The sequence below is a fragment of the Cibotium barometz genome, chromosome 25, assembly GCF_041138505.1.
Source record: "Cibotium barometz isolate CiBa-2024 chromosome 25, ASM4113850v1, whole genome shotgun sequence".
Lineage (NCBI taxonomy): Eukaryota > Viridiplantae > Streptophyta > Polypodiopsida > Cyatheales > Cibotiaceae > Cibotium > Cibotium barometz.
In genome coordinates this window covers 1,533,863-1,558,869 of record NC_141070.1, presented here as the reverse complement: position 1 = coordinate 1,558,869, position 25,007 = coordinate 1,533,863, and the positions used below count along the sequence as shown (strand labels likewise).

Here is a 25,007-nt window from a genome sequence, read left to right as displayed (position 1 = left end):
GGGACACCAAGTATAGTATTTTAGGTGATTGTATACATCCCTCTCAGGGACCTCTTGTAAATACAATTGATTTTGGAAATATAATGGATTCTTCTTTGTATACCGCTTTCCATTGTGTATTGATTCCACTTTCTTCCTTTCTTATCCCTTCCTTGAATGTAAATGAATTAAGTGTGTTTGAAAGCAAAGAATTACAGAAGATACTTGATTCGTTTCAAGACGTATTTCCTAAGGAATTGTCATCGGGTTTACCACCTGAACGGGCAGTAGATCATCGTATTGACTTGATCCCTGGTGCTCATCCTGTCAGTATTCTACCTTCCAGGATGAGCCAAGCTGAGGAAGATGAGTTGGCTAAACAACTCGAAGATTATCTGAGGATGGGCCAGATCTGTCCAAGTAAATCACCTTGGGGTGCACCTATGTTGCTTAGGAGAAAGAAGACAATACCTAGAGAATGTGTGTAGATTATAAGAGATTGAACAAGCTCACAATTAAGAACCGTTATCTCTCCCTAGATCAGATGACCTGATTGACCGGTTAGCAGGAGCGAAATATTTCACGAAGATAGATTTACATACTGGCTATCACCAGATACGTATTCATGAAAGGCATGTCGAAAGAACCGCCTTTCGGACTAGGTATGGCCATTAAGAGTTTCTCGTATTACCTTTTGAGTTAACCAATGCTCCAACCACTTTCCAGCAAATGATGAACGATCTTTTTCGTGAACATTTGGGGAAATTTGTGGTGGTGTTCTTCGATGATATTTTGATGTATAGTCGTACTCTTGAGGATCATGTCAGACACCTCACGATTGTCTTATCTTTTTTTTTTCCGAGAAAAGATCCTTTCATTAGTTATGTAAAAAAAAAAAAACGCCCGTAGGGCTACAAAAGAGATCTCTCCTGCTCCTAACAGAGAGAAGAGCAGTGAATACATCATGGCAGCCCGGGAGACTCTCCCTAGGTGCTGCAAAATACAAGCATCAGTCTAAAGGACTGAGCGGCTAAATCATACAATGGGGGGGGGGAAGAGCCAAACAGGTGGCCTGTAGTGCCAACGGGGGGATCCCGTGTGTAGGGTGTAGAACGGGCCGCAGCGCCAAGTGGTATGAAAGGCCTGGCGCCGTAAAATCGCCTCATCCGAGTCTCCCCGGATGCGGTCGTACTGTCCTCGCAGGGTGTGGATCAACTCCTGCCAAATCCCCCGAACAGTCTCTGCTGGTGGCTCTAATCTCCCCTCAAAGGCCGTGAAGCACCGGGCCCTCCAGGTGAACCAGATGGTGAGGCTGCTGAGGAGCTCCCATCGTAAATCCCTCTCCTGTGTCCAGCTGTCGGACGAGAAATCCGGTGCCGGAACCAGGCGAGGCTGGCCCCTAATAAATCTGATGGCCTGACTGCCCTGCTCCATCTCATAGCCCATAGCAGGCCCTGACGAAGTCGACCAAGCAGCGGCACCCCACGTAAACATACCCTCTGGAGAGAGGGGGGCTAGAATACGCAGCATCCGCAGCCAAATCTGCTGTGCCTGAGGGCAGTCCCAAAGGCAATGTCTCTGTGTCTCCATAGGGTGGCCGCATCGGACGCAGGCCGCCGGAAGACCGCTATAAACAAGCCAAGTGCCAACTGCTGAGCCCCTGTGGGCGACCAGCCACTGAAAAGCCGAGATCCTGCGGGCCTGTCGACTAGCCCAGAGTCGAGCCCAGAAATCCTCCAGGAACTCCTGTGATAGTCCCTGCAATCGCCAATGCCCCGCTGCCGCTGGAGAAACCGTCCTCCTCGCCGTCAAAATATGCCGTCCCAGCCGAACAGTATACTGGAAAAATGTGATCTCTGTGGCCTCAAGGGATGCATAAGGATCATGCCACTCGTACTCTCCGGGGTCCCACTGTAGCCGGGCCAAGGGGCGCGCTGCATATGCCCATATACGCCAATCCGGGAGCACGTCAGCAGGGTCGGGGTCAATATGCCACTTCCGAGAAGCGGCAGCCACTACCCGAATCCTCTGAAAGGTGCACTCTGCAACCAAAGGCGACTCCACCTCCACTCTCTGGAGTCGGCCCTCATCCTGAATCTCATAATAGAGGCATCTGCCATCCTCAGTGCTAGCTCTGACAGCAATCAGGATCTCCAACTGTGTGAAGGCACCCATCCACCGTGGGGCCACTGGCTCGAGAGGTGTGAACCACTCCTCTGAAAGTGCCTCCTGAATATCATCCCTCATAATCAACCCCCCTCTGAAGTGACTCAGCCTCTCCACCTGGGTCTCCTCTGGTAGACTGCAGAAAGCCTGCCAGTCTCCAAAACTACGAGCTGGGCCTGCCGCTAAAGGTCCCCAGGCTAGACGAGGCCGAGAACCCAGCATATGACCCTGCTCTGTACGAACCGCTGGGCTCCAGATGAGCGGCTGCCTGGCCCGCTCCTCAACACAAGACGGAGGCCGCTGAGAGAGCCCCGGTCTCAGCAGCTCCCAAGCTCTCAGGATACTCAAAGCAAATCTGTCCTCCCATCCTCTACTGAGGCCTGTCCTCCTCATCTCTATGAATATCCAGCGAATCTCTGGTGCCCAAGTACCCCCTGCAGGAGGCGCCCGGGCCTGCAATCGCTGCAAGAGGAGCTCTTTCCAAGGCTCAGCGCCTGGAAGCAACCCCCGAACAATAAGCTTCCCCAATAAGGCTCTACTCTGATCGACTGGATCTATAATGCCCAAACCGCCCTGAGCCAGCGGGAGTGTAATAACTGCCCATGCAACCTTTGCCCGAGCTGGCTGACCATCCCGCCCAGACCACAGAAAGTTCCTGATCAGCCTCTGTACCTGGCTGATGCAAGAGCTCGAAAAAATCCAGCAAGACGTAATGTACCACATGGTCGCTAACAGCACCTGATTTGCCACCACCACCCTCCCAGCCAAGGATAGTCGAGCTGTACTCCAATACAATAGCTTCTTCCGAATGCTCAGAAGAAGCGGGGCAATCTGCTGCTCAGGTGACAAATCGAGGCCAATCTGGCATCCCAAATACCGCACTGCTGTGCCGGGAGGAATCCATCTAAAACCGGGGTCCGGACTCCATGCCGGAGTGGGAGCACTACTGATCCAAAAGGCCACTGTCTTGCGCCAATTGATCAATGCTCCCGAAGCTGCACTAAAAACCTGGAGCGACTGCTCTGCCCGAATAAGATTGGCCTCTTGGCCATGCAAAAATAAGCCCGTGTCGTCTGCAAACTCAGCATCAAGCAAATCCTCCCCCCGGACTAGGAGCTGAAGTCCTCTCAAACCAACCTCCTCTGCCGTCAAATACATACTCATAGCCTCCGCAAAGAAGAGAAAAAGGAAAGGGGCGAGAGGACACCCCTGACGGACTGATCTGGTCAGCTCAAAACTCGGCCCCCGACCTCCTGCAATCAGCACCTGGCTGCGAGCTGTGGAATACAAAGCTGCCACCCCTCTGATCCATCCTGGCTCAAAGCCCAGGCGTAGCATAGTGCCCTCTAAGAATCCCCAATCAACTCTATCGTATGCCTTCTCAAAATCGAGAAGCATCACGACCAAGTCCTCGCCAAGAAACCTAGCTCGGGCCGTCGCCTCCCAGAAAGTAAAGATGTTGTCAAGGATACTGCGCTCCTTGACAAATCCTGTCTGAGTAGCATGAATCAACTCCCCCAGGAAGGGCTGGATCCTCAAACTCAAGGCCTTTGCCAAGACCTTGTATATAGTATTGAGGATCGTAATAGGCCTCCAATGCCGAATGTCATCCGATACTCCCTCCCCCTTGGGGATAAGATAGATCAAGCCCTCTGAAAAGCTCTGCGGCATCACCCCAGTGTCCAAAACATGCTGAAAGCCCCTGCGGAGGCCTGGCCCCAAAAGGTCCCAATAGCGCATAAAAAAGGCCGGCGTCAGTCCGTCCTCCCCTGGGCAACTATGTCGCGGCAGGACCCTCAAGGCCTCGGCAAGCTCAATCTCTGACAGAGGCGCACCTAGAACTGTGCGCATATGGTCTGTGACCCTCCTCTGCACATGGGCCCACACAGTCTGTCTGCATACATCTCGATCCTCAGTGGCTGGCTCCGCTGAAAGCAAGTCACGATAAAAAGCAGTGGCAATGGCTCTGATCTCCCCGAGCTCAGTAGCTATCGATCCATCCGGTCTAGCAAGCTGGCGAACCCCTGCTCGCGCATGACGGGGTCCAGTGATCTCAAAAAACTCCCCAGTCACTCTATCACCAAGCTGCGTCCACTGAGAGGCCTGACGACGATAGTAAAACTCATGTCTCTGCTCCTCTGCCTCTCTAACCTCCTGGCGTGCCTGGCTCAGCTGGGACGCCACCCACTCACATGCAGGCTGCTGCTCCTGAAGGCGCTGTAGCGAAGCAAGGCTGCGTCTCAGCCGTTGCTCCCGCTCGCGAATCTCTCCCAGTCGTGTCAAAGCTGCAGCGTGTAGAAAAGAGCTAAGATCAATGAGTCCCTGGGCACACTGGCCCGCTGCATCCTGGTCAGAGCACTGACTATCATGCCAGATCCTCTCAATGTCCTCAGCGAGACTGGGGTCTGCAAGTACCCTCTCTGGGATCCTCAACTGCAAGCTGGGCTCCCGTGTCCCCTCCTCCAAAGTCAGTATAACTGGCGCATGATCTGAAAATGAGGTGCCAGCAAGAATGCCGACGGAGCCCCCTCGCTCCCCCAACCAATCGCCCACATAAAAGCGATCAATCCGAGATAGATTAGTCCCTCCCTGCCGGCGATCCGACCGAGAGAAACTAAGACTGTCCTGAGACCGGGAGAAAGCCCCATGCTGCCATGCATCAGTGATCCTCAGTGTCATACAAAACCGGTCCCAAGCTGCAAGCTCCGTGCCGTGCACTGTAACATGACTGCCTCCCACCCTATCTGCCGGGTCCTCAAGCATGTTGAAGTCTCCCCCAACACACCAATGTGCGGCCTCTGGCAATGCATCTGTAACCTGAGTCCAGAACTCTGCTCTGGCACTAGCATGATTGGGCGCATAGATGTTGAGCACACCCAATAGCTCATCATGCATCCTCAGAATGACATACTGTGCTCTACCAGGCACAATGATCCCTCGGTCCACAATGGCCTGCCGCCATGCATCTGCAATAACCATGCATACTCCTCCCTGTCCACCCAACGGACCAAACCCTGCAGACCAGAAAGTGTCCCATCTACCAGGCATCACCGAACCATATCTCCGGATCCTGCTCTCACCCAAGTGGTGCTCCTGCATCATCAGAATGTCAATGCTGCCACCAACCAGACATCTCTGTAGCTCCTGCCTCAAGCAGCCTCGATAGCGTATAAAGTGTGCTCCGCCAAGGCCCTGTACATTCCATGAGATGATCCTCATGGATGTCCTACTGAGGTGGATGCTGTCTCAGCCGTACGGCGGGCCTTCGCAAGCGGCTTGGATGGAGAGTAGTCCCCATCCGAACGGCTGCGAGTCTGCCCACCCGGTGTACTGCAAGAATCCCGGATCAGGCGCCAGTGGCTGTGACCCATGGCGACTGCCTCCTGCTCTGACATAGTAACCTCGTGAATGCTCACATATCCTGGGTCGCGCGCCAAATCTGCAACTATGCGCACGACCAAATGCCGAATCCCGGATGTATCCACACCCCCGGGATCCAAGACAAAATGAGCCAACTCCCAAAGTCGGCCTAGCACATCTGTAACCTCCAAATCGCTCATGTGATGTGAAAACTCAACTGCCTGAGTCTTCAACGTGCTGAGAGCGAGCTCTAGAGTCCACTCCCGGTCACAAGGTCCACATAGAGAGAACGAGAAGGCCACTGCTGAGTCTAGTGCCTCCTCCCCGCGGGCCGGAGGTATCACTACATGCACTCGGATGGGTGCTGGCTCATGGGGGCCCTCTGCTCCAAAAAGCCGTGTGAAGGTATAATCAAACGCCGCCGAGCGCTGTCGAATGCCGAGGCGACTCAGCCGACTACGAATAGATGAAATCCGTGAGGCCCGAATCGGCATAGGTCTCCTCTGTGATGCTCGAGCGAGGTCAGTGCTCAGCGCCCTCCGGACTGCAGGTGAGCGCCAGGGAGCTGCCAGGACCTCCCGGGAAGGCGAGGCGGGCGGAGGGGGAGGAGGGGGAGGCGAGGGAGGAGGAGAGGGAGCCGCTGCCGAGACCGGAGCGGGGGCGGGAGGAGGCGATGGTGGAAGCGAGGCGGTGGGAGGGGATGGGTGTGGGGGAGGTGAAGGAGGGGGAGCTGGCATCTCCTGGTCCTCGGTCGCTGCAGGGGTCTCCTCCTGAAGGGGAGCAAATCTGTTCCTCACGGGAACCCAGTGAGGCTGAGACTGTGGCTGCTGCTGCAGCGGTACCTGGGCGTGCTGCTGTGGCTGTCTCCCTCGACGGTGCCCCTGTCCAGGCTGCCACTCCGAGGTCTCTGTGGCCTGAGCAGGTGTCCCTGAGGCAGCCTGCCGAGCCGAATCTGTGGGCGGGCCATCCGTGGCCTGCTGCTGTGGTGAGGGCCGAGGTCTCCTGCGAGGGCAGGCCTTGGCCAAATGACCGACCTGCCTGCAAATGAAGCACTGGTTCGGGAGCCCCGAGAACTCCACTCTCTGATCTATCCACCCCCCCCCTATCCTAGGCAGCTGAATGACCTTAGGAAGGGAGGAGATGTCAGATACTAACACTCTGACCGAAGGTAGCCCAGCTGCTCTGGCCACCACTGAAGCTGCTGAGGGGCCCGTCTCAAGAACCGAGCCCACCAGTGCTCCGAGCCTGGAGAGGAGCGGAAGATACTCCCGGCGGAGACCAGGGAAACAAACTGTAATATGGAAGAGGCGCTCTCCCTGCTCCGCCGCAGCTGGGTCAAATCCATGCTGCCAAGGCCTGAAGAAAGCCCGAGCACCCCTGATATCCAGAGGACTCATGGCAAGGACCTTGGCAACGCTCTGGGCGGCCTCGAACTCGATCTGATAATGTCCCCGGCCCAAGAGCTGTACATCAAGGATCTTGCCCACATCTGCAAGAAGGCGAGCCTGAAGTAGATCCCTGATCTCCCCTCTGCTGGGGCGAGTGCCGACTATACGGCAGATGGTGGAGTGAGCCTGAAGGCGTTCCACCTCTGCGGTGAGGCTCGCTTCCTCTTCCGGCGAAAGAGAAAGCCTGATGGGGAGGACCTCGGTGGCGGGCGAGGGGGCTGCGGAAGAGTCCCTGTGAGACGAGGCGGGAGGAGTCTCCATCAGAGTCTGAAGCTCAAGCGAAGGCGAGGCGAAAGCGGAAAACCTGCAAGAAGCGGGCTGCACACCAAGAGGCGGAAGGACGGAAGACGAAGAGGGAAAAAAAACAAAAACCCCCAAGGGGTGAAAAGCAGGGAAGGAGGGGGCGGCGAAAAGAGGAGAGGCCCAGAGGGGGGGGGGCGGCGACAACGCGAGGAGGAGGGAGGCGGGGCGCTGCTGAATGGAGGCGGCGAGAGCAGGCGAAGAGGCGGGGGGGCGACCAGGCGGCAGCGGGGGGGGGGATGACAACAGGCGGCAGCGGGGGGGGGATGGCAAATAGGCGGCAGCGGGGGGGAACAGGCGGCAGCGGGGGGGTGAGGCGAACAGGCGGCAGCGGGGGGGGGAGGCGAAATGGCGAAGAGGGGGGCGCAGCGGCGAGGAAGGAGGGGGGGGCGGCGCAGCAGCGAGGAAGGAGAGGGGGGGCGCAGCGGCGAGCAGAGGGAAGCAAGCGGGGGGCGGAAGGAAAACAGGCGCGAGGAGGGGGAGGGAGCGAGGGTGCGCAGAGCAGGGTGAGGCGGGGAGCTTCAGCGAGCAGTTCTACAACTTACCCTCACGATTGTCTTATCTATTTTAAGACAGAATCGACTATATGCTAAATTAAGTAAATGTGAGTTCTTTAAGACAAAAATCATTTACTTGGGACACAAGATCACTCGAGATGGGTTGAGCATTGACTATGACCGAGTTCAGAAGGTTCTGGATTGGCCTATACCGCGAACAGTGAAACAACTTCATTCTTTTCTCGGTTTTGTTGTTTTTCTTCGGAAATCTGTGCGGGAGTACTCTCAGCTCACACTACCGATGACCGACTTGTTGAAAAGTCGTGGACGTAAGTCAAATCAGCCTATCACTTGGAATAATGATTTGGATATGGCCTTCAGACTTTTGAAAGATAAAGTCAAGGAAGCACCTATCTTAGCATTACCCGATCCTAGTCGGCCTTATGTTCTTAAAACTGATGCCAGTGACTGTGCCATCGGGGTTGCTCTATTTCAAGATGGTAGACCTGTTGCTTTTGAAAGTAAAAAGCTAGACGACACTCAATCTCGTGGGCCAACCCTTGAGAAGGAGCTTTATGCTGTGATTCACGCTCTCAAGGTTTGGAGACATTATTTATATGGCTCCAAGTTTGTGGTATTGATTGATCATCAGTCAATCAAGTATGTGTGTGATGCGGACGATTTGAGAGGAAGGAAAGCTCGATGGGCTGAATTACTGTAAGATTTTGATTTTGAGCTTTGCAGGACTGATAGTTATTTTGGTCCATTTTGGTAGAAGATCCAGGACGGGAGCTCATTGATTGACCAAGACTCGATGACTGAGCAGTCTACCATTCAGGCTGCAGGAGGCCAGTGGATGATTCGGAATGGTTTACTATTCCGTAATGACAAAATTTGTGTACCACAGATCCGGGACATTAGGTCCAAGATTCTTAAGGAGTGTCACGACGCCCCTTCTGCTGGACACCCTGGGGTACACAAGACACTATCGTTAGTAAAACACACTTTTTATTGGCCAAAGATGAAAGGGTATGTAGAAGATTATGTTCTCAAGTGTCAAATTTGTCAGGTAAATAAACCTGAACGCTTTAGACAGGCTGGGTTGTTGCATCCTTTGCAAATCCCAGGTAATAAATGGGAAAGTATTTCCATGGATTTTATTACCGGATTGCCAAGAACACATCAAGGCCACGATTCTATTTGGGTTGTGGTAGATTGCTTGACAAAAATGGCTAGATTTTTACCGACCTGGAAGACTATTATAGCTACGCAATTAGCACGGCAGTTTATCGAGCAATTGTTTAGACTGTATAGGTTACCGCAGGACATAGTCAGTGTGATAGAGACTCTAAGTTTACAAGTGATTTTTGGAAACTTGTTTTTGAGAAGTTGGAAACAACTTTGAATTTGAGTTCCTCTGATCATCCTCAATCTGATGGCCAGACTGAAAGAGTGAATCAGTTTTTGGAGGATATGCTTCGAGCATATGTATCCAAAAGACAGAGTTCATGGGAGGATTATCTTCCTATGTTAGAATTTGCATATAACAGTACTAAGCATACGAGTACAGGTTTTAGTCCTTTCATGCTTATGTATGGTTTTCAACCTAGATCACCTGTTACAGTAGGATTCTCAGGACTTCAGCATGATGCAACACGTAAATTTTTGCAAGATATGCAGGAAATGTTACAAGTTGCGAAGGAATCTATTAGAAGTGCTCAAGACCGAGACAGATTTTATTCTAATAGACATCGTTCACCCAAAGAGTTCTCTCAAGGAACGATGGTGTATTTGCGAGTTCCGAAAGATTCCGAGACTTTACGGACAGGTCGATCTCCAAAATTATCCCCTAGATACTGTGGACCTTTTCGTATTACACGAAGGATTGGTTCCATTGCATATGAATTGGATTTGCTTTCTCATGTAAAAGTTCATCCTTTATTTCATGTCAGTAGACTTAAGGAAGTACTGGGTGGAACAGATCAGTTAGTTACTCCTCAAGAAATTATAGATGTCGAGAACATGACATTTGTTCCGCACGAACCTGAAAAGATTCTTGGATTTCGTGAAAGAAGATTGCGTAATATGCTTATCACGGAATACAAGATCAAGTGGAAGGATCGTGTTGAGGAGGACGCTACGTGGGAGACATTGACTACTCTTCAGAGAGATTACCCTGGCTTTTTAGTGAGCTCTTAGAGGAAGGGGAGTATGTCATGTGCACAGTGTGTATCTACCGTCTGCTACACGCATGCAAGACTAGCTTCGAGGTTTGGGGAAGCTTGGAGCTAGGCAGGCTGATTGACGAGCCAAGTTAGGGATAGACTAACGGGCGGGCACCCAAGTATGGACGGGCGGGCGCCCAAGTGTGGACGCCCGATGACCGGCCAAGAGCCTATAAAAGGGTGGCCAAGGTTAGTTATTGAGATATAGAGAGTCTCGCGAGTTTGTGAGAGCTCTATGGTCTTGGAGCCTGGATCTAGTGCAGACGTGCACCTGCTTTATGCAACCGAGGCCGGCAGCAATCTCGAGGCCCGCGAGGGTAGCTTCGTGGCGGTATGAGACGTTGCGAGGAGGAGATTGGTCGGTACGTCAACCTAGTTAGCTCAGCTCGTGGCTCGGTGGGGACAGCCAAGACTGTGGGCTTGCCCACGGCTGTCATGGTTGGGAGGTGAGTCAGGCCTGCACCCCCTTGTTGTCTATTCGTTTGTTTGCAGGATTCGAGTCTCGTACCAGGAACGATCACGAGGAGATTCGGTGGGGATTTGACACTTCCCCGGCCTCCGGACGGAGTATCACCCACTGTTTCGATTGATTGGATGATTGATAGGACAGGTTTTGGAGTCCCCACAGACAACCACATCAATGGTGGCCAAGACAGCGGGCATCCTGTCCATCAGAGTCCGTGTTGCCTCCTCAGAGGATCTTTCGCAAGTAATTGCACTCCCTGGGCCTCCAAGGTGATCTGGTTCTTCAGCGGGCAGAGTACACTGATCTCCCGGGCTAGTGCTTCATCTGCAGGTAAATGGGTCACCTTGTTCGATCCTGTCCTCGGCGTTAGGCCCATGGAGGGCGCCCCCTGACCCCCACCTGAGGCCCTAGTAGGCGTGATCGGCAAGAGCAGGGGACGCACGGCCTAAGACCAGGGTAGAGGCACCTAACCAGCCAACGCTCGCGGCCGAACGCCCCTCCCAGGCCCAGTGGGAAGAGGGCACTTGCCAACGCCCCCATTAGAGCCCTCCTCCCTCTTACCCCCTCTTCTCCCCCCTCCCTCAGCTTCCCCTCTCCATTGCCATGGCCAACCCCCTCCAGAGTCAACAACCCAGCTTGGTCTGGCGATGGATATATCAGTTCATAGACTCAGTGGAGATGACTATTGTAGCCTCCCCAATGGCTGCCCTTCTCCCCGATTCATGGGGCGGCCACCCCTCATCAGGGGGGCACCTGATGACTATGGCCTCCTCAGATGCCTTCCTGGTGAGCCAGTGTGATACTCTGTAAAATCTCACGCAATCTCCAGGGTAAGTGTACCAAGGTGAAAGGTGGTGAATATGATCCAACGAGTAAACGGCGTACTGTGAGTATCACAGCTGGAGAGTTCTCGGAGATTGCAGCACCTCTCTGCGTTTGCGGGTCTTCCACCACACCAGGGCAATGGAACGGTGGTCCCCTCTTTCGCTCTTATTGTCACTCCCAACAGGGAGTGGGATTGCAAGTCTGCCTCCTCTGCCATCCACTCTGAGGCGGTGTCCCTAGCTCAGCATCTGGGTGATAGCCACCTAGTCGATATCATCACCCACTTCTGGCCCTTTTGGCCCACATGGAGCTAGCAGGTTCCTGCCTCCAAGATCGGGTTGGAGACATTGACGCCTCGAGCTTGGAGATGATATTGTACGTTTTCCTCCATGTGGCACAGTCACTATCCTTTTGAGGCCCTTTTTCCGATTCCTTTATTGCGATGGATGGACACACAACAGACGTACTGCAGGGCCAAAGCGGAGTGGAGCTTTATGGAGGACGAGTTCAAGGATCACTTGGCCCGCCCGGCCCCAGACAGATTGTGATTACTCTCCCTCCAAACCGACCCCGAAGACCCTCCGTGGAGAGGGTGTCTTCAGGTCTTACTCCTCCCATCCCTAGTTATGTGGATCGTCTCTTGGAATGTTCACGGGATGGGGGGGGCTCGCTTCCACTGCAGAGGAGGGGTACTTCTCCAAGAGAAGCTGCGTAGCAGGCCGAGTTGATCTCTTGTTCATGTAGGAACATCACCTTTTGGCAGGGCGCTCCCGCAGATGCGGGAAGATTTTATCCAGAGACAACCATAGCTTTTGGTCCCCCGCTTTTGGCCCCAAGGGGAACCAGGGACGGGTGTGCATTTCGGTCAGTGAGTAGCTGCTCCCATCCGTGCTGGATTCAAGTATCATTGTTCACGGAACGGTGCAGTGGATTATAGTCAGGGTTGGTGAGGACCATGTGGATCTCAACATTTATGCGGGTCACGGGGCGGACTGAGTTTCGGGCCTAGGTGAGACCTTGGTAGACCGTGAGACATGCACTTCCCCATGCAGATTTTTAGTGCATAGGTGGAGATTTCAACATGTTGGAGAACCCAAAGGACAGACAGGGAGGAGGCTTGGATACTATCGTAGGGAGTGAGTACACAGGAGGAGCTGGTCCTCTCCCTGAGGCATGAGGATCCATTGCACTTCCCAGAGTTTGGCCGCACAACAAGGAGCCTTCGCTTCTCCTCCAGCGCATTGACAAATTTTATATGGCTGAGTGCCAAGTGGGCTTGCAACAGAGGTGGGTTTTATCAGTATTCTTGCAGGCACCATGCTGTCAGATCATTCGCCAGTTATCCTTCTCCTGGAGAACACATGGAGACCAGAGCATGAGCAGAGTGTCCGCATTCCTGATTGCTTGGTCCAGGGCCCAGATATCGCCACAAGAGTTGAGGAGAGTTGGGAGACCATCACTTTTAGGCCGGGAGAGGCGAAATCAGTTCTTGATTCTGGACTGCCAGAGATCAACACCTTTTTACAGAGCGCTGTTCAAGATAGGCTCACCAGGTTCAGATAGCAGGGAGAATTCTAGCTCCCCAGATCTCTGATGCACAAAACTATAGGACAATAGTCTGACTCGTAGGTGCCTATGGCAATGAAGATAGTGCCATCTCTATCAGGTACCCAACCATCAACATAATAGCAGTCCAAGTGAGCTTAAATGCAACCTGCACCACTATCAAGTACCCAACCATCAACATAATAGCGGTCCAAGTGGGCTTAAATGCAACCTGCACCACTCCTGAGATTACTCCAAGAAAAGAGGAGTGAATCTGGATTCCTATGGAAGTCATTCTCTGACCAACAATCCCTGACATGAAAGGAAAAGATAACTCTCTCCTAGGATGCCCTCTCAAGTGGATGAATGATGCCTTCATGTCCCCCCTTCTTATCTGCGGGTTGCTCAACCATGTTGAAGTCACCCCCAACGATCCCATGATCTTCCCGTGGGAAAGAGCCATGATGACATTCCGAAAAAGAATTCTTTCACCTCTGAGGTCAGGAGCATACACATTCAGCAAACCAATTTTCAATCCATCCTGCATAAGCATAATCCACTATGCTCTGGCAGGGATGAGAGCTCAATAACCAATCATATAAGGAATAATTGCAGTTGTCAATCATACTCCACCTTTAGCTCCATCTGCAGTGGACTAAAAAGTGTGCCCAGATGGGTGGCAAATGCAACAAACATTTCTTTACTACTCACAGCCCATCTCATGCCAAAGAGTGTCAGGCAGTTTGCAGGATTCACATGGCACTCTTCACTCAGATCCTCTTATGGTTAGACAGATTGCCACTGATTTCTATTACGAGCTTCTTAGTGCTGAGCCTCACTCTGATTTGAGACACAGGGCACAGTGGAAGGTTTCGAATGCACTACCACACTTGATCACTGATTAGATGCGTGCCGTTCTGGATGCCCCTTTTTCTATGCAGGAGTTCTATCATGCTCTTCATGCCTTACCTCATGGTAAGTGTCCAGGGGAGGATGGCCTCTCCCCTATTTTTTTCGTTACTTTTTGGGATGAGATTGGGGCTGAGATCACATTGGCTCTCTAGGAGATATGGGACATAGGTTCTATGCCTTCTTCTCTCACTGAGGGGCTTATCCATCTTATCCCTAAGAGTGGGGATAAAGCATTGATTGGCCAGTGGAGACCTTACTTGGGACTGCATATAAGATTCTTGCTAAGGCTGTGAGCATCAGATTGCAGCACTGTGAGCATCAGATTGCAGCCAATTTCGCAGGATGTCATTCATGATACTCAAAATGGATTCTTGCACGGAAGGAGCATCTTTGATAACATTTTCTCATTTTGCAAGGCCGTGGAATGGGCCAAAGCAAGCAATCAACCCTAAGTCATTCTGCTCTTGGATTTTGAGAGGGCCTATGATAGAGTGGATTGGGACTTCCTTGAGGGTACTCTTAGCCATATGGTTTCTCTTAGAGATGGATCAAGGGAGTTTCATGCATGTATCGTGATGCCCACAGTAATGTGCTCGCTTGGGGTGATAGAGGAGACGGTTTCAGATTTCTCGCTCAGTACGGCAGGGTTGCCCTTTAGCCCCTTTATTATATATCATAGTTGCAGAGGCCATGATCATCTTCCTCCGCTCCACTGCCGGTATTTCTGGATTGAGGTTGCCTCTTCATAGTCATGAGGAGCTGGTTGACTCCGAGTTAGCTGATGACACAACCATGTTCTTGGAGGCCTCACACATATGCTTATGTTCCTTCCGGGTAGCACTGGAAGAGTTTTGTTTGGCAGCAAGGGCACTCATTAATTGGCACAAATCTGTTGGTTTTTGAATTAGTGACTCACCAAGAGTTGCTTGGGGTGCAGAGCTTGGTTTTACTTGGATCAAGAAAGGATGCACTGCTAGATATTTGGGATGCTAGGTTGGGATTGATATTTCTCATGCAAAGCAATTTGCTCCGGTACTTATGAGCATCCGAAAGAAGCTTCTTCACTAGAGTTCCAGGAGATCAGATTCAGCCTCTAGAGCTTTGGTGGCTAATCAAGTATTGCTTGCCTTGGCTTGGTTTATTGCCTCTTGTTGGTGCTTCTCTCGTGCGTGCATTGGTCAATTGCGGAGATTGATCTGCAATTTTCTTTGGTCGGATTTGGATGGCACCATAGACACTCGTGCCAGGGTAGCTTGGCTCATAGTTATTCAGGCCAGACGAGAGGGGGGACTGAATATTATTGATCCGGATGTTCACTGCAAGGCGTTGCTCTGCAAGCGTGTGGTCAGCGGTTTCCTACCAGGCAGTGAGCCTTGGAAGGATTTTTTCTTGTCTCAGATTTCCGGATGTACACCCCGTGTTGGGAGAGACTGGCTGCCCAGCACACGGTTTTTGTTCATAGAGGCTGATATTAGGGCACCATCTTCCCCTCTTATTGCAGCCATTGTCAGAGCATGGAGAAGCATGAGACCATTTTTGCGACAAACGCTTCCTAGATCTTTGGATGAGGCTGACCGACAACCTATTATGTGGAACGAGTTCATCAAGGATGAGGCCAGTCGGCCACTTGGTACATCTCGTTACATGCAGTTGTCAGGATGGCAGAGATGTGCACACACATTTTTTGCTTGGAAGACCTTTAAGAGTCTTCCGGAGGATTGGAGAGCTGCATCCATTCAGCATCTTAGGGGCTCTCGCATAAGTATTGATCAGATTGATGTAGCTATTCTGCATGAGTGGCTCTCTGGGACCTTTCATAGAGACTTTCATCCGAGTTAGCTGGGAGTCTTTTCGAGGATAGGCATACCTCTGCAGGTCATTGCTCTCCCAGGCCAGGAGGCTATAGATTGCATCATCTACTCTATCATGCCTGGAGGGAGATTGAGGAGATGTAGCATGGAGGGGATCATCCCAGATGCTAGGCTTAGTCCAGTGAGGATTATTGGTCGTTCAGGAAGCATTGGTTCATTGACCCTTCTCCTCAGATAGTAACTCATGGCTCTTCGTGTTTGTGGCTATATAGTGGTAGTCCTATCAGATATCTTCAGTGGGATCCAGGAGAGTGGGAGTGGATTGATGCTTTCAATCCATTAAAAGCCCTTCCTTTTTTTAGCTTCACGGTCCGGAATGCCACGCTTCTCACTCGACAGATGCATAGGATCCCTACTCTCAGGCCTCATTGGGAGAGCTATGATATCTCTCTAGTGATAGAAAGAAAGAAGAAAGAAAGACAAAAAGATTTATTAACGTCTTCCAAAAGACCGAACTCGGCTTATCAGACAAATTAGTGTACCTGTGTGGGATATCCTCTGTCATCCCAACAAAATGAAAAAGTACTGAACTAAAAAAAAAAAGCTGAATCTGGGTGTGCAATAAGTACAATGAGTGGGGGGGAGGGGATGGAGCTCTACTACTAGGAGAATGCAAAGCTTTATGCATGAAGTATACAATCATGATATGCAACCTAGCTAGCTCCATCATGTACCATACTGGGGGTATAAAATGGTATACATCAATGAAGGGGGTGTCCACAGCTCCCTGAAGAACATGCCTGGGTCTGCTCTGAAGCGAGCCAGTCGCTCCGCACCCTCTCTGTGAAACTGAGCTCTAATCTCTGTCATCTCTCTCTAGTATAGGCGTGGTGTCCGAAAGCCAGGTGTCCTCTGTCTCCTGTGGGCTCTGAGTGTCTCTGCTCTCTGGAGAGTAATTCCCTGCTGTGTAGGGGCTGGGAGTGGGATGGATCTCTGAAAAAATGTAGTAATCTGTGTCTGTCGTCCCCCCTCTGGAGCTGTCTGAGCCTGTAATGATGTCTCTCTGTGACGCTGTATGTCTAGAATGAATCTCCCCACTATGCGTTGGTCTGCTGCCCCAAAGATCTGGCGTAGGGAATGTGGCTCTCTGAATAAAATGGGATATCTCTCTCTCATGGCTGTATATGCTCTGCATCTGCATACATAATGCTCCTCACTCTCCACCTCCTCTCTGCACAATTTGCATACCCTCTCCTCTCGGGGGATCCATGCTGATCGGCCAGTCTCGATCTCCAATCGATGTGATGAAACTCTAAGCTGACCAAATAGCCACTCGGGAGCCGTGTGGTAAAAAGCCCTCCATGTATCTAGGCCTCTATATAAATCCATCATCAGTGATACATGAAGTGATGTCTGTAGTATAGCATCTTTGGTGGAAGAGGCTGTGTAGGGGATATCCATGTCTCTCGTGTATAGAGCTGCCATAGGTCCTGTCTCAATACTCTGTTCCTCTCACTATGAGAGACGGATATATGCTGCATCCCTGTCATACTAGAATGGTGGTAGATGATCCATGTCTAGGCCATGCTGTAAAAACCAATGTGTGACCTGTGCATACCATGATCCTCTATCTCCTGCCTCAGCCAGCTGTCTAGATACCTCAAAAGCTCTGTATGACAATCTATCCTGTGGCATCTCTCTGAATCTGTCTAGCAGGCATATAGTCTGGAATATGGCCTATACCATCATAGGAAGTGCAGCAAACTCTGCCCGGATAATGTCATGAGGTATTGACGGTTTGCTGCGTATCATGCGTGCCATCATGAGGGCCTGTGGTCTCTCTATCTGTGTCCACCAATGGGTAGCAAGGCTTGGCGCCCATACTGCTGCTCCATACATCAGTGCCGGTGTGACTAATGTGTCAATACCCCTTCGTCCGGGGCTCCTGAAAATGCGCTTGGTGGCACTGTCTCCCTAGCATAGCCAATGCTGCATATCCCCATGTCAATCTAGCTCTAGCTACTGAACCCATGGTGAAGCGCGTGGCTGCTTCTGCAGAGAAGGTAACCCCTAGGTACACGTATGATGTCACCACCTCCACCTGGCGTCCTGCGAGAGTGAATGTTAGCTGACTCCTGCCCTGTCTTGATGTATGAAAGACCACAACCTTGGTTTTCCCAAGGTTCACAGAAAGACCCCTCTGTGTGCAGAAATCATCGAGTGCATGTAGATGCTGCTGTAGACCTCCTGGAGACTCAGACACTAATACAATATCATCAGCATAAAGCATAATATGTACTGAGGTACCTGCTAGATCAATTCCATCTCCGCCTCCCCGTGTAATGAAGTCAGCCACCTCATCAATGTATAACCCAAATAGCGTGGGGGAAAGTGGGCATCCTTGCTTCACACCAGTGGTGCTAGCAATAGTCTCGGACAAACCTCCTGGGCATCTGACTCGCCCAAAAACCTGCTCATATAATGCATAGATGCCCCATGTCATATCTGCTGGTATGCCAAGAGACTGCAGTCGCTGAAAGAGCCTCTCTCGTGGTACTGTGTCAAATGCCTTGCGGAAATTCACAAAGCAGCAATAGAGCTTTCTCTTCCTCACTCTGCCCCAATCAATCATACATCTCAAAGTGAATACATGGTCAGTGGTAGAGAAAGCTCTCCTGAAGCCTGCCTGCCCTGATGAGTGTAAACCTGCTCGCTCAGCATATAAGCTAAGCTCTTGCTCCAACACTGCACCATAGAGTTTGGCCAACACGTGGCCAACCATAACCGTCCTGTAGTTACTCAGATCAAGCATATCCCCTCTTTTGTGGATCGGCACACTGGTGTGCATCGTCCACTCCGCAGGCAAACCCTCTGCTAGTGCCCTGTTAAACAGGTGTGCAAGACTAGGGGCAGCCAATGGGGTCTGTGTGGGAGCAGGGCTCACCACTGAAGCTGTGGAGGCAGCGGCGGCGGTAGGACACTCCCGAGAAGTATGTCCTTTTGTATGACAAAAGAAACATCTACCCTCCTTGTACTGAGAAAGCTCCTCAGCACTCAACTTGCCACCTGTCTTGCCTGCCTCCGCTTTCTGGTCTAGAGTAAGCTTAGACACATTGTTCGAGTTCTTGAAGCCAGAGGCTCCCGTGCTGTCCTGGGGAAGACCCCGTCTGGTTCTGGCCTTTTCCCCCCGAGGCAGTAGCTTTGGGAGAAGCCGGCTCCGGGAAGTCTTGCGCTTGCCACCATTATGCTTCATTTTTGCACTCTGCGCAAGCGAGAGTGCATCTTCAAAGGTGGATGGCCTAAACAAACTTGTCCCACACATAAGCTACCATACCTAATCTAGTGTGGGCATGAGCCCACTGAGTCCACCAAGGAATGGCCTCACCTTCCAAGTACCGACTAGCTAAGATCACTCTGTCAGTATCTGTCTTTCTAATTGCGGCAAAGTAAGCTTCAAACTGATGCAACCATGAATAGAGAGTTGTGGGATCGAGTTTACCATTATACTTATTGAAGTTCATTTTCTCGGGAAAATGATTCGAGGGCGCCGCTGGTGTCAATCTGGCGTCCAAAGTTGCAAGGTAACGCTCGTAATCCACGCGTCGCATGGCTTCATCTTCACGTTGTCAGATCTCCAATGCACGCATCTGCAACTCAAGCAAAGAGCTCAGCTGCGGTCATGACCCCGCGAGAGAGTCCCTATGTCGAGGATCTAGAATCTGGGATACGGAAGGAGAGGGAGGAGGAGATGGAAAACGCGACGCTTGAGAACGAGTACGCTGACTCACAGCACCGACTGGCAATGTTTCATGTGCAGGACAGTGCATACCTGACCTTGGACTCATGTGCAGGACAATTCACACCTGACCTCGGACGACTGGGATGGATCCCTGGCTGACTCGGGCTCACATAGGACCAGTTTACCATCCCAGAGCCTGCACCTTCTGTATAGATACGTCTACGTGGCATCGAAGTGCGGGATGCACGTGACAGGAGAGAGCTGGCCGATACAGATACAAAGGAGGTACTAATGGGTGGAAGCCGATGGAGAGACCCCTAGTGGCGATGATCTCACGCATGATTAGGAGAAAGCAATCAGTGCCACATGAGATTGTGCGGGCAGAGATGAGAGGCTGCACCGAGGTCCGATAGTGACAGAGGCTCTATTCCAGACAGTGACATACTGGCACAGGCTATGGGAGCTTCCACTAGATAGACACCCCCGGCTAGCCCTGGAGTCCTCAAGACAGCTGACACTCAAGGAAGATACAGAGTGCTAGTATGCACAGGTAGGCACTTGGTTTGGCATGCACGGCATGCAGATGGAGGCACTCCCCCCGTTCTAGTACATCATAGAGGCGCCGTCATTTTCTCTCAGCCACACAGAGCGAAACAAGGCTATCAAGAAGGACATGGTCAGACTAGATACTCAGAGGACATGCAGTTCACCTAGTCGTCCACTGGGGACGAAGATGCCCTTCTACAAAGATCACCTCCTTTGCCTGACAGAGGATGGTTTCATCATCTACCCACGCTACATGGACACGCACCTATCTCTTGGGATAAAATGTGCGATCGGCCAGATCCGCGCCTCGTCCCACTAGCTGAAAGTGGAGACTGCCAGATATGGATCCAGGGCGGTCGCACCAGAGGACAGGATATGCCAATTCTGTCACACAGAGCTCGAGACAGAGGATCATGACATATGCCGATGCCCTGTATACTATGAGATTCAGGGGAGGTTCCACTACCTCTTCCGAGCAGGGTTCGGATCACTTTCCAGGATCATGGACTTCCCGGATCAGAGATGCTTGTTAATTTTTCTTCTTTTTTTTATTCTAGAGCTCCACAAACATAGGGAGTCCTTAGTGAGATCCAGATCAGCTACAAGCTTGAGGACCAAAACAGAGAGCTCTCACCAACTGCTTCCATACCAGCACTCCGAGGGCCGATCCACCCACCATACCCGGACCACAGGCTAGTGAAAGAGCTCGGGCAAGAGGTATGACACTCGACAGAGCCACTGAGTTATGCAGAGCTCGATGCCCCAAACCCCATGGCCCTCGCCCACGGCCACGCCACCATAGGAGGATCCGGGCCATCATCGCAGGACCTTCTCATGCCGGCTTTTTTACCACCTTGATCACCATGTCACAGCGGCCCATGAGGGATGTATTAGGGTGATATGAGAGCTCTCATCTCATGTACTTAGATTAGATTTTATAGTTCTAGATTTTTGTTATCTTTCTTTATTACTGTTTTGTACCCAGGATGATGTACCTCATGGATATGATGTAACCTTGTGGTCTCATAGGTCATTTTGGCCTTTTGAAGACGTTAATACAACTTTCATTCTTTCTTTCTTTCTCTCCCCCCCCACCCCGCCCACATGAAGACCTTTTTGTACCCATGATGATGTGTTCCATGGACATGATGTAATCCTTTTAGTCTCATAGGTCATTCTGGCCTTTTGTAGACGTTAATATAACTTTCTTTCTTTCCCTCCCTCCCTCCCTCTCTCTCTCTCCCCCCCAGCATGCGCCTCTGCTCGTGCGCCGCCTCAGGCCCCCAAGGCAGCAACATAATCTTCTAAGGTCACTAGTCCACCCTTCTCTATGAGACACGCAGCAAAGGATAGACTCACTAAAGGACATCCAGCTCTAACCTTATTGGAAAGGCAGTGTTTCCAGGTGCATTTCAGGAGTCGAGGACGAAGGGTTGGCATTTTGAACCCTAGTCACCCCGGCACTCATGTATGCAGCTCCCTTCTGGGCACCAGATTTATCCCCGGCAAATTGCCAGTGGATAGAGTGTCCTTAGATCATGATGCTATCATGGACGATACGAGAAAGCCATCTGTTCCCCACCAGATCGTCCAGACAGAGTTTTGTTGCGGCTCCTATGTTGATGGAGGCCCTGTTCCAGACAGTCACTTATATAGAGAAGGTGAGCGAGATGGATCCACTTCGACTCCCCCAGCTTGCACTACAGTCATCACAGCAGATAGCGGCCGGAGAAGAGCATTCATCTTCGCATGGCACACTACTCACCTGGTTTCAAGCACATGGATTACAAATGGACCAGCTCCCTCCATTTCAATATGATCCAGATTCCCCATACATTAGGCTTATACATGAGGAGAAGACCCGGGTGATCCGATAAGATCTACTGGGGCTATTCACACAACACATATCTTGGTAGGCTCATCGCCTACCAAGATGCAGTACTGCAGAGCTCATTTCGTCGGACACACAGCAAATGGTTTCATACAAAGACCAAGTTATCTCGATGCCTTCATGTCCCATGCCAAGAGGATAGCCATTGGCCAGCTTACGGTATCGTCCCATAGACTGCGGATAGAGATTGGCAGAGCTGAGTAGATACCCAGAGGGGACAGGACATGTCGACTCTGTCAGAGGGGGGCTGAGCTGGAGGAGCACTATGTTTGCCAGTGCCCAATGTACTATGAGATCAGAGGGATATTTCATTGTCTATTCAGAGAGGGCTTCGGACCCTTATCCCAGATCGTGGAGTACCCAGATCAGAGGTGTCTTGGACTCTTCCTACTGGAGCTCAGCCGACACAAAGAGTCAGTACTCAGAGACCTCGCCCCCAACAGCCCTCCTCTCAGCTTACCATCACCAATTTTTTCCAGCCTAGAGGGGTGCAAGAAGTAGATGCCCTGATTTGAGCTACTTTTAATTTAAATTTTTTTTAACAATAGTGAATAATCAAAAGCAAGGTTGTTACAGCATCATCTTGCAATCAAAAAACCTACCCAACAATCTCACGAGCATCTGCGATAGTGTATCGCTCTGAGGGTGTATAGGCCCCTCTCCAAAGCCTGGGTAATGACGGAATCTCCAAAGGAAAGGACTCTTCATCTATGATGTGCCAATGCAGAACGTTCTGCCAACAAAAAGCTCGATAACATCAGATGTTTTAAGTGAACACACAAAACCTTTGATAAACTCGTTGACTGGACCCATAGAACGTTTATAAAAAGAAGCACTCACAAATTTTGCATAGGCCATGGAGTCAATAACTTGTTTGATGGCAGCAACAGGCTGATAGTGTCGCGAGGTGTCTGCCACAGCAATAAATGACAAACATTTTAAACGATAATTCTAGGAAAGATTGTGCAAACCTGCAACCAAGTTTTAAGGTACAAAACTTCAGTTTTACCAATAAGAAGGCCTCGAAACTTGAACCTCGGAGTGTCTTTAATTTCCCAAGGTGCATTTGCTAATTCAACCATTTTGCTGCTGAAGTTGAAAGCACAAAGTTGACTAAAGGTCTATCAAAAAACAACAAAAAATTTCAAGTCATACACCTTAGACTTAGCTGAAAAGAAAAACCACAACAATTGTATAGGGCCTTCAACTTTTGACACCACTTTGCTCAGGCCTTACAACATAGTAGAATACGCTAAAATGACAGCATCAACTAATATTGTCTACATTTGAGTAATTAATCCACACAAATTTGAAAAAAATATAAGCAATAAAAGATGAGATGCACTCAGGTGTTTAAAGTTTTCTTTTTTATGATGACCTTAGAAAATTAACAAAGATATTTTTCCCAAGAATTTTCCTCGCCCCAAGATTGAGAGAAAACTCCTAAGATTATTTTTCCTATGTATGAAAAAGCAAACTATGATGAAATTGTAGTCCGTTTTTGTGGATGTTCTATCTTTTATGACTAATGCAGGATCTTTTCTTGGAAAAAAAACTATGATGAAACCCTTGATTTAAAATTTCATTGCTGGAACAATCAATTATGATTTTCCATCACAAGGAGAACCATAAATGTCTATTCCATTGCAAGAACAAGGGCTATCGAGATAATCGTACTAGCTATGCTCCATAAGGTTTCTACACACATTTCCAAATCCAATCAAAAAAATAAAAACTGTTTAACACAACTCGAGCGCAGCAGCTACCCTTCTTTGTGAGCCCCATCACGCGACATTCTCGCCCGTGCGCCAGCCCTCTTTGCCTTACCCCGTAAAATCATTGCTTGAACAATCAATTATAATGTTCCATCACAAGAGAGAGCCATAAATGTTTTATTTCACAGCAAGAACAAGGTCTATTGAAATTATTGTTTTAACTATGCTTAGTAAAGTTCCTACACATGTATTCCAACTCCAATCAAAAAATACTAACAGTTTATACAACTTAATCCTCTCTCTCCAAGTCATGAAACCTTGAAATGTTGATCAAAAAGCTTCTTGCTAAAGATGAGAGGTATTTTGAGAAACAAAATCAAGAAATCTTAAAATCATGCTAACAAGCTCTATAATGCATTCCATACGACACTTATGTCCGTCAAGAGTCCCTCTCCTCGCGCAGCACTACACACCCCCACCAACCTTCTCCGTTACCTGTGTGCAAATCTCCTCGACCCCTTCTCCTCAACCTCTTCACCCACCTCCGACTTGTTCCCATGCTTTCCTTGGGCCCATACGCAACCCATCGTCTCCGGTTCGCCCACCTCCACTTCCTAACCAGCTGCCTCCTCTCACACATCCCCCCTCCTCCCGGGCCTATGCAGCCTTTCACCCTTCTTCACCTCTTCACATCCCTCCAGTTCTCCCCTGTCCTACATGCACCTTTGTTCGCACCTATCCACCACGCAGCACTACACACCCCCACCGACCTTCTCCGTTACCTGTGTGCAACTCTGCTCAACCTCTTTGCCCACTTCCGCCTCCTGTTTCCCATGCTTTCCTTGGGCCCATACGCAACCCATCGCCTCCGGTTCGCCCACCTCCACTTCCTAACCAGCTGCCTCCTCTCACACCCCACCCCCCCCCTCCTCCCGGGCGTATGCAGCCTTTCACCCTCCACCTCTTCACATCCCTCCAGTTCTCCCCTGTTCTACATGTGCCTTTGTTTGCACCCATCCCCCGCCTCTGCCCAAACTCCTTCCTGTTTACAGGCTAGTGCACATTACCCACCCACCCCCCCCCCCCCCCCCCCCCCCCCCGTTTTTCATGTTTCATCCCTCGCCTCCCACATGCTGCCCAGTTTTTTTCCTTGTTCCCGCTCTGTTCTTGATGCTCCCTTGGAGAGGTTCTCTTCAACAAGTTGATCCGTTCCCTTTGGCATCCCCCTTAGGAGGACTCTATGGCAGCCACTTCATCTTCGTCTTTGGCCTGCAAGTTCATCAGCTGTAGACCAGCCCGGGGATAGATATGTGATCTCTTGCAAGCCACCCTATCAGCAGGCAAGGACCATCATTGGCATCCAATTCCTCAACAGATACATCTGGATCAAGTTCGAAAGTCCACTTTGGCTGCGAAGGCCCCATCGTCAAGCCTGCTCGAGGTCTACTTTGCCCAATTGTTGCCACCCTCACTGCCCTTGCTTTTGCACCCCCAAGTTCATGAACCCAAGACCCCAAGTTTTCGTGAACCTCAAGTGCGATCACCCAAAGGGTCACCACCAGTCATACAAGGAGGGAATCTT

The 25,007-nt window shown here is 50.7% G+C and overlaps 1 protein-coding gene across 1 annotated transcript in view; it reads right to left on the bottom strand.

Moving 5' to 3' along the window:
• HEXO1 (beta-hexosaminidase 1) overlaps positions 1 to 25,007 on the bottom strand; it is a 184,200-nt gene that overhangs the window by 105,942 nt on the left and 53,251 nt on the right. The window contains exons 5-7 of the mRNA XM_086819059.1: positions 22,720 to 22,831; positions 22,551 to 22,621; positions 22,313 to 22,443 (exon numbers count right to left, since the gene is read on the bottom strand). Of these exons, the coding sequence (XP_086675185.1) occupies positions 22,313 to 22,443; positions 22,551 to 22,621; positions 22,720 to 22,831 (314 nt within the window). The remainder of the gene's footprint in view (positions 1 to 22,312; positions 22,444 to 22,550; positions 22,622 to 22,719; positions 22,832 to 25,007) is intronic.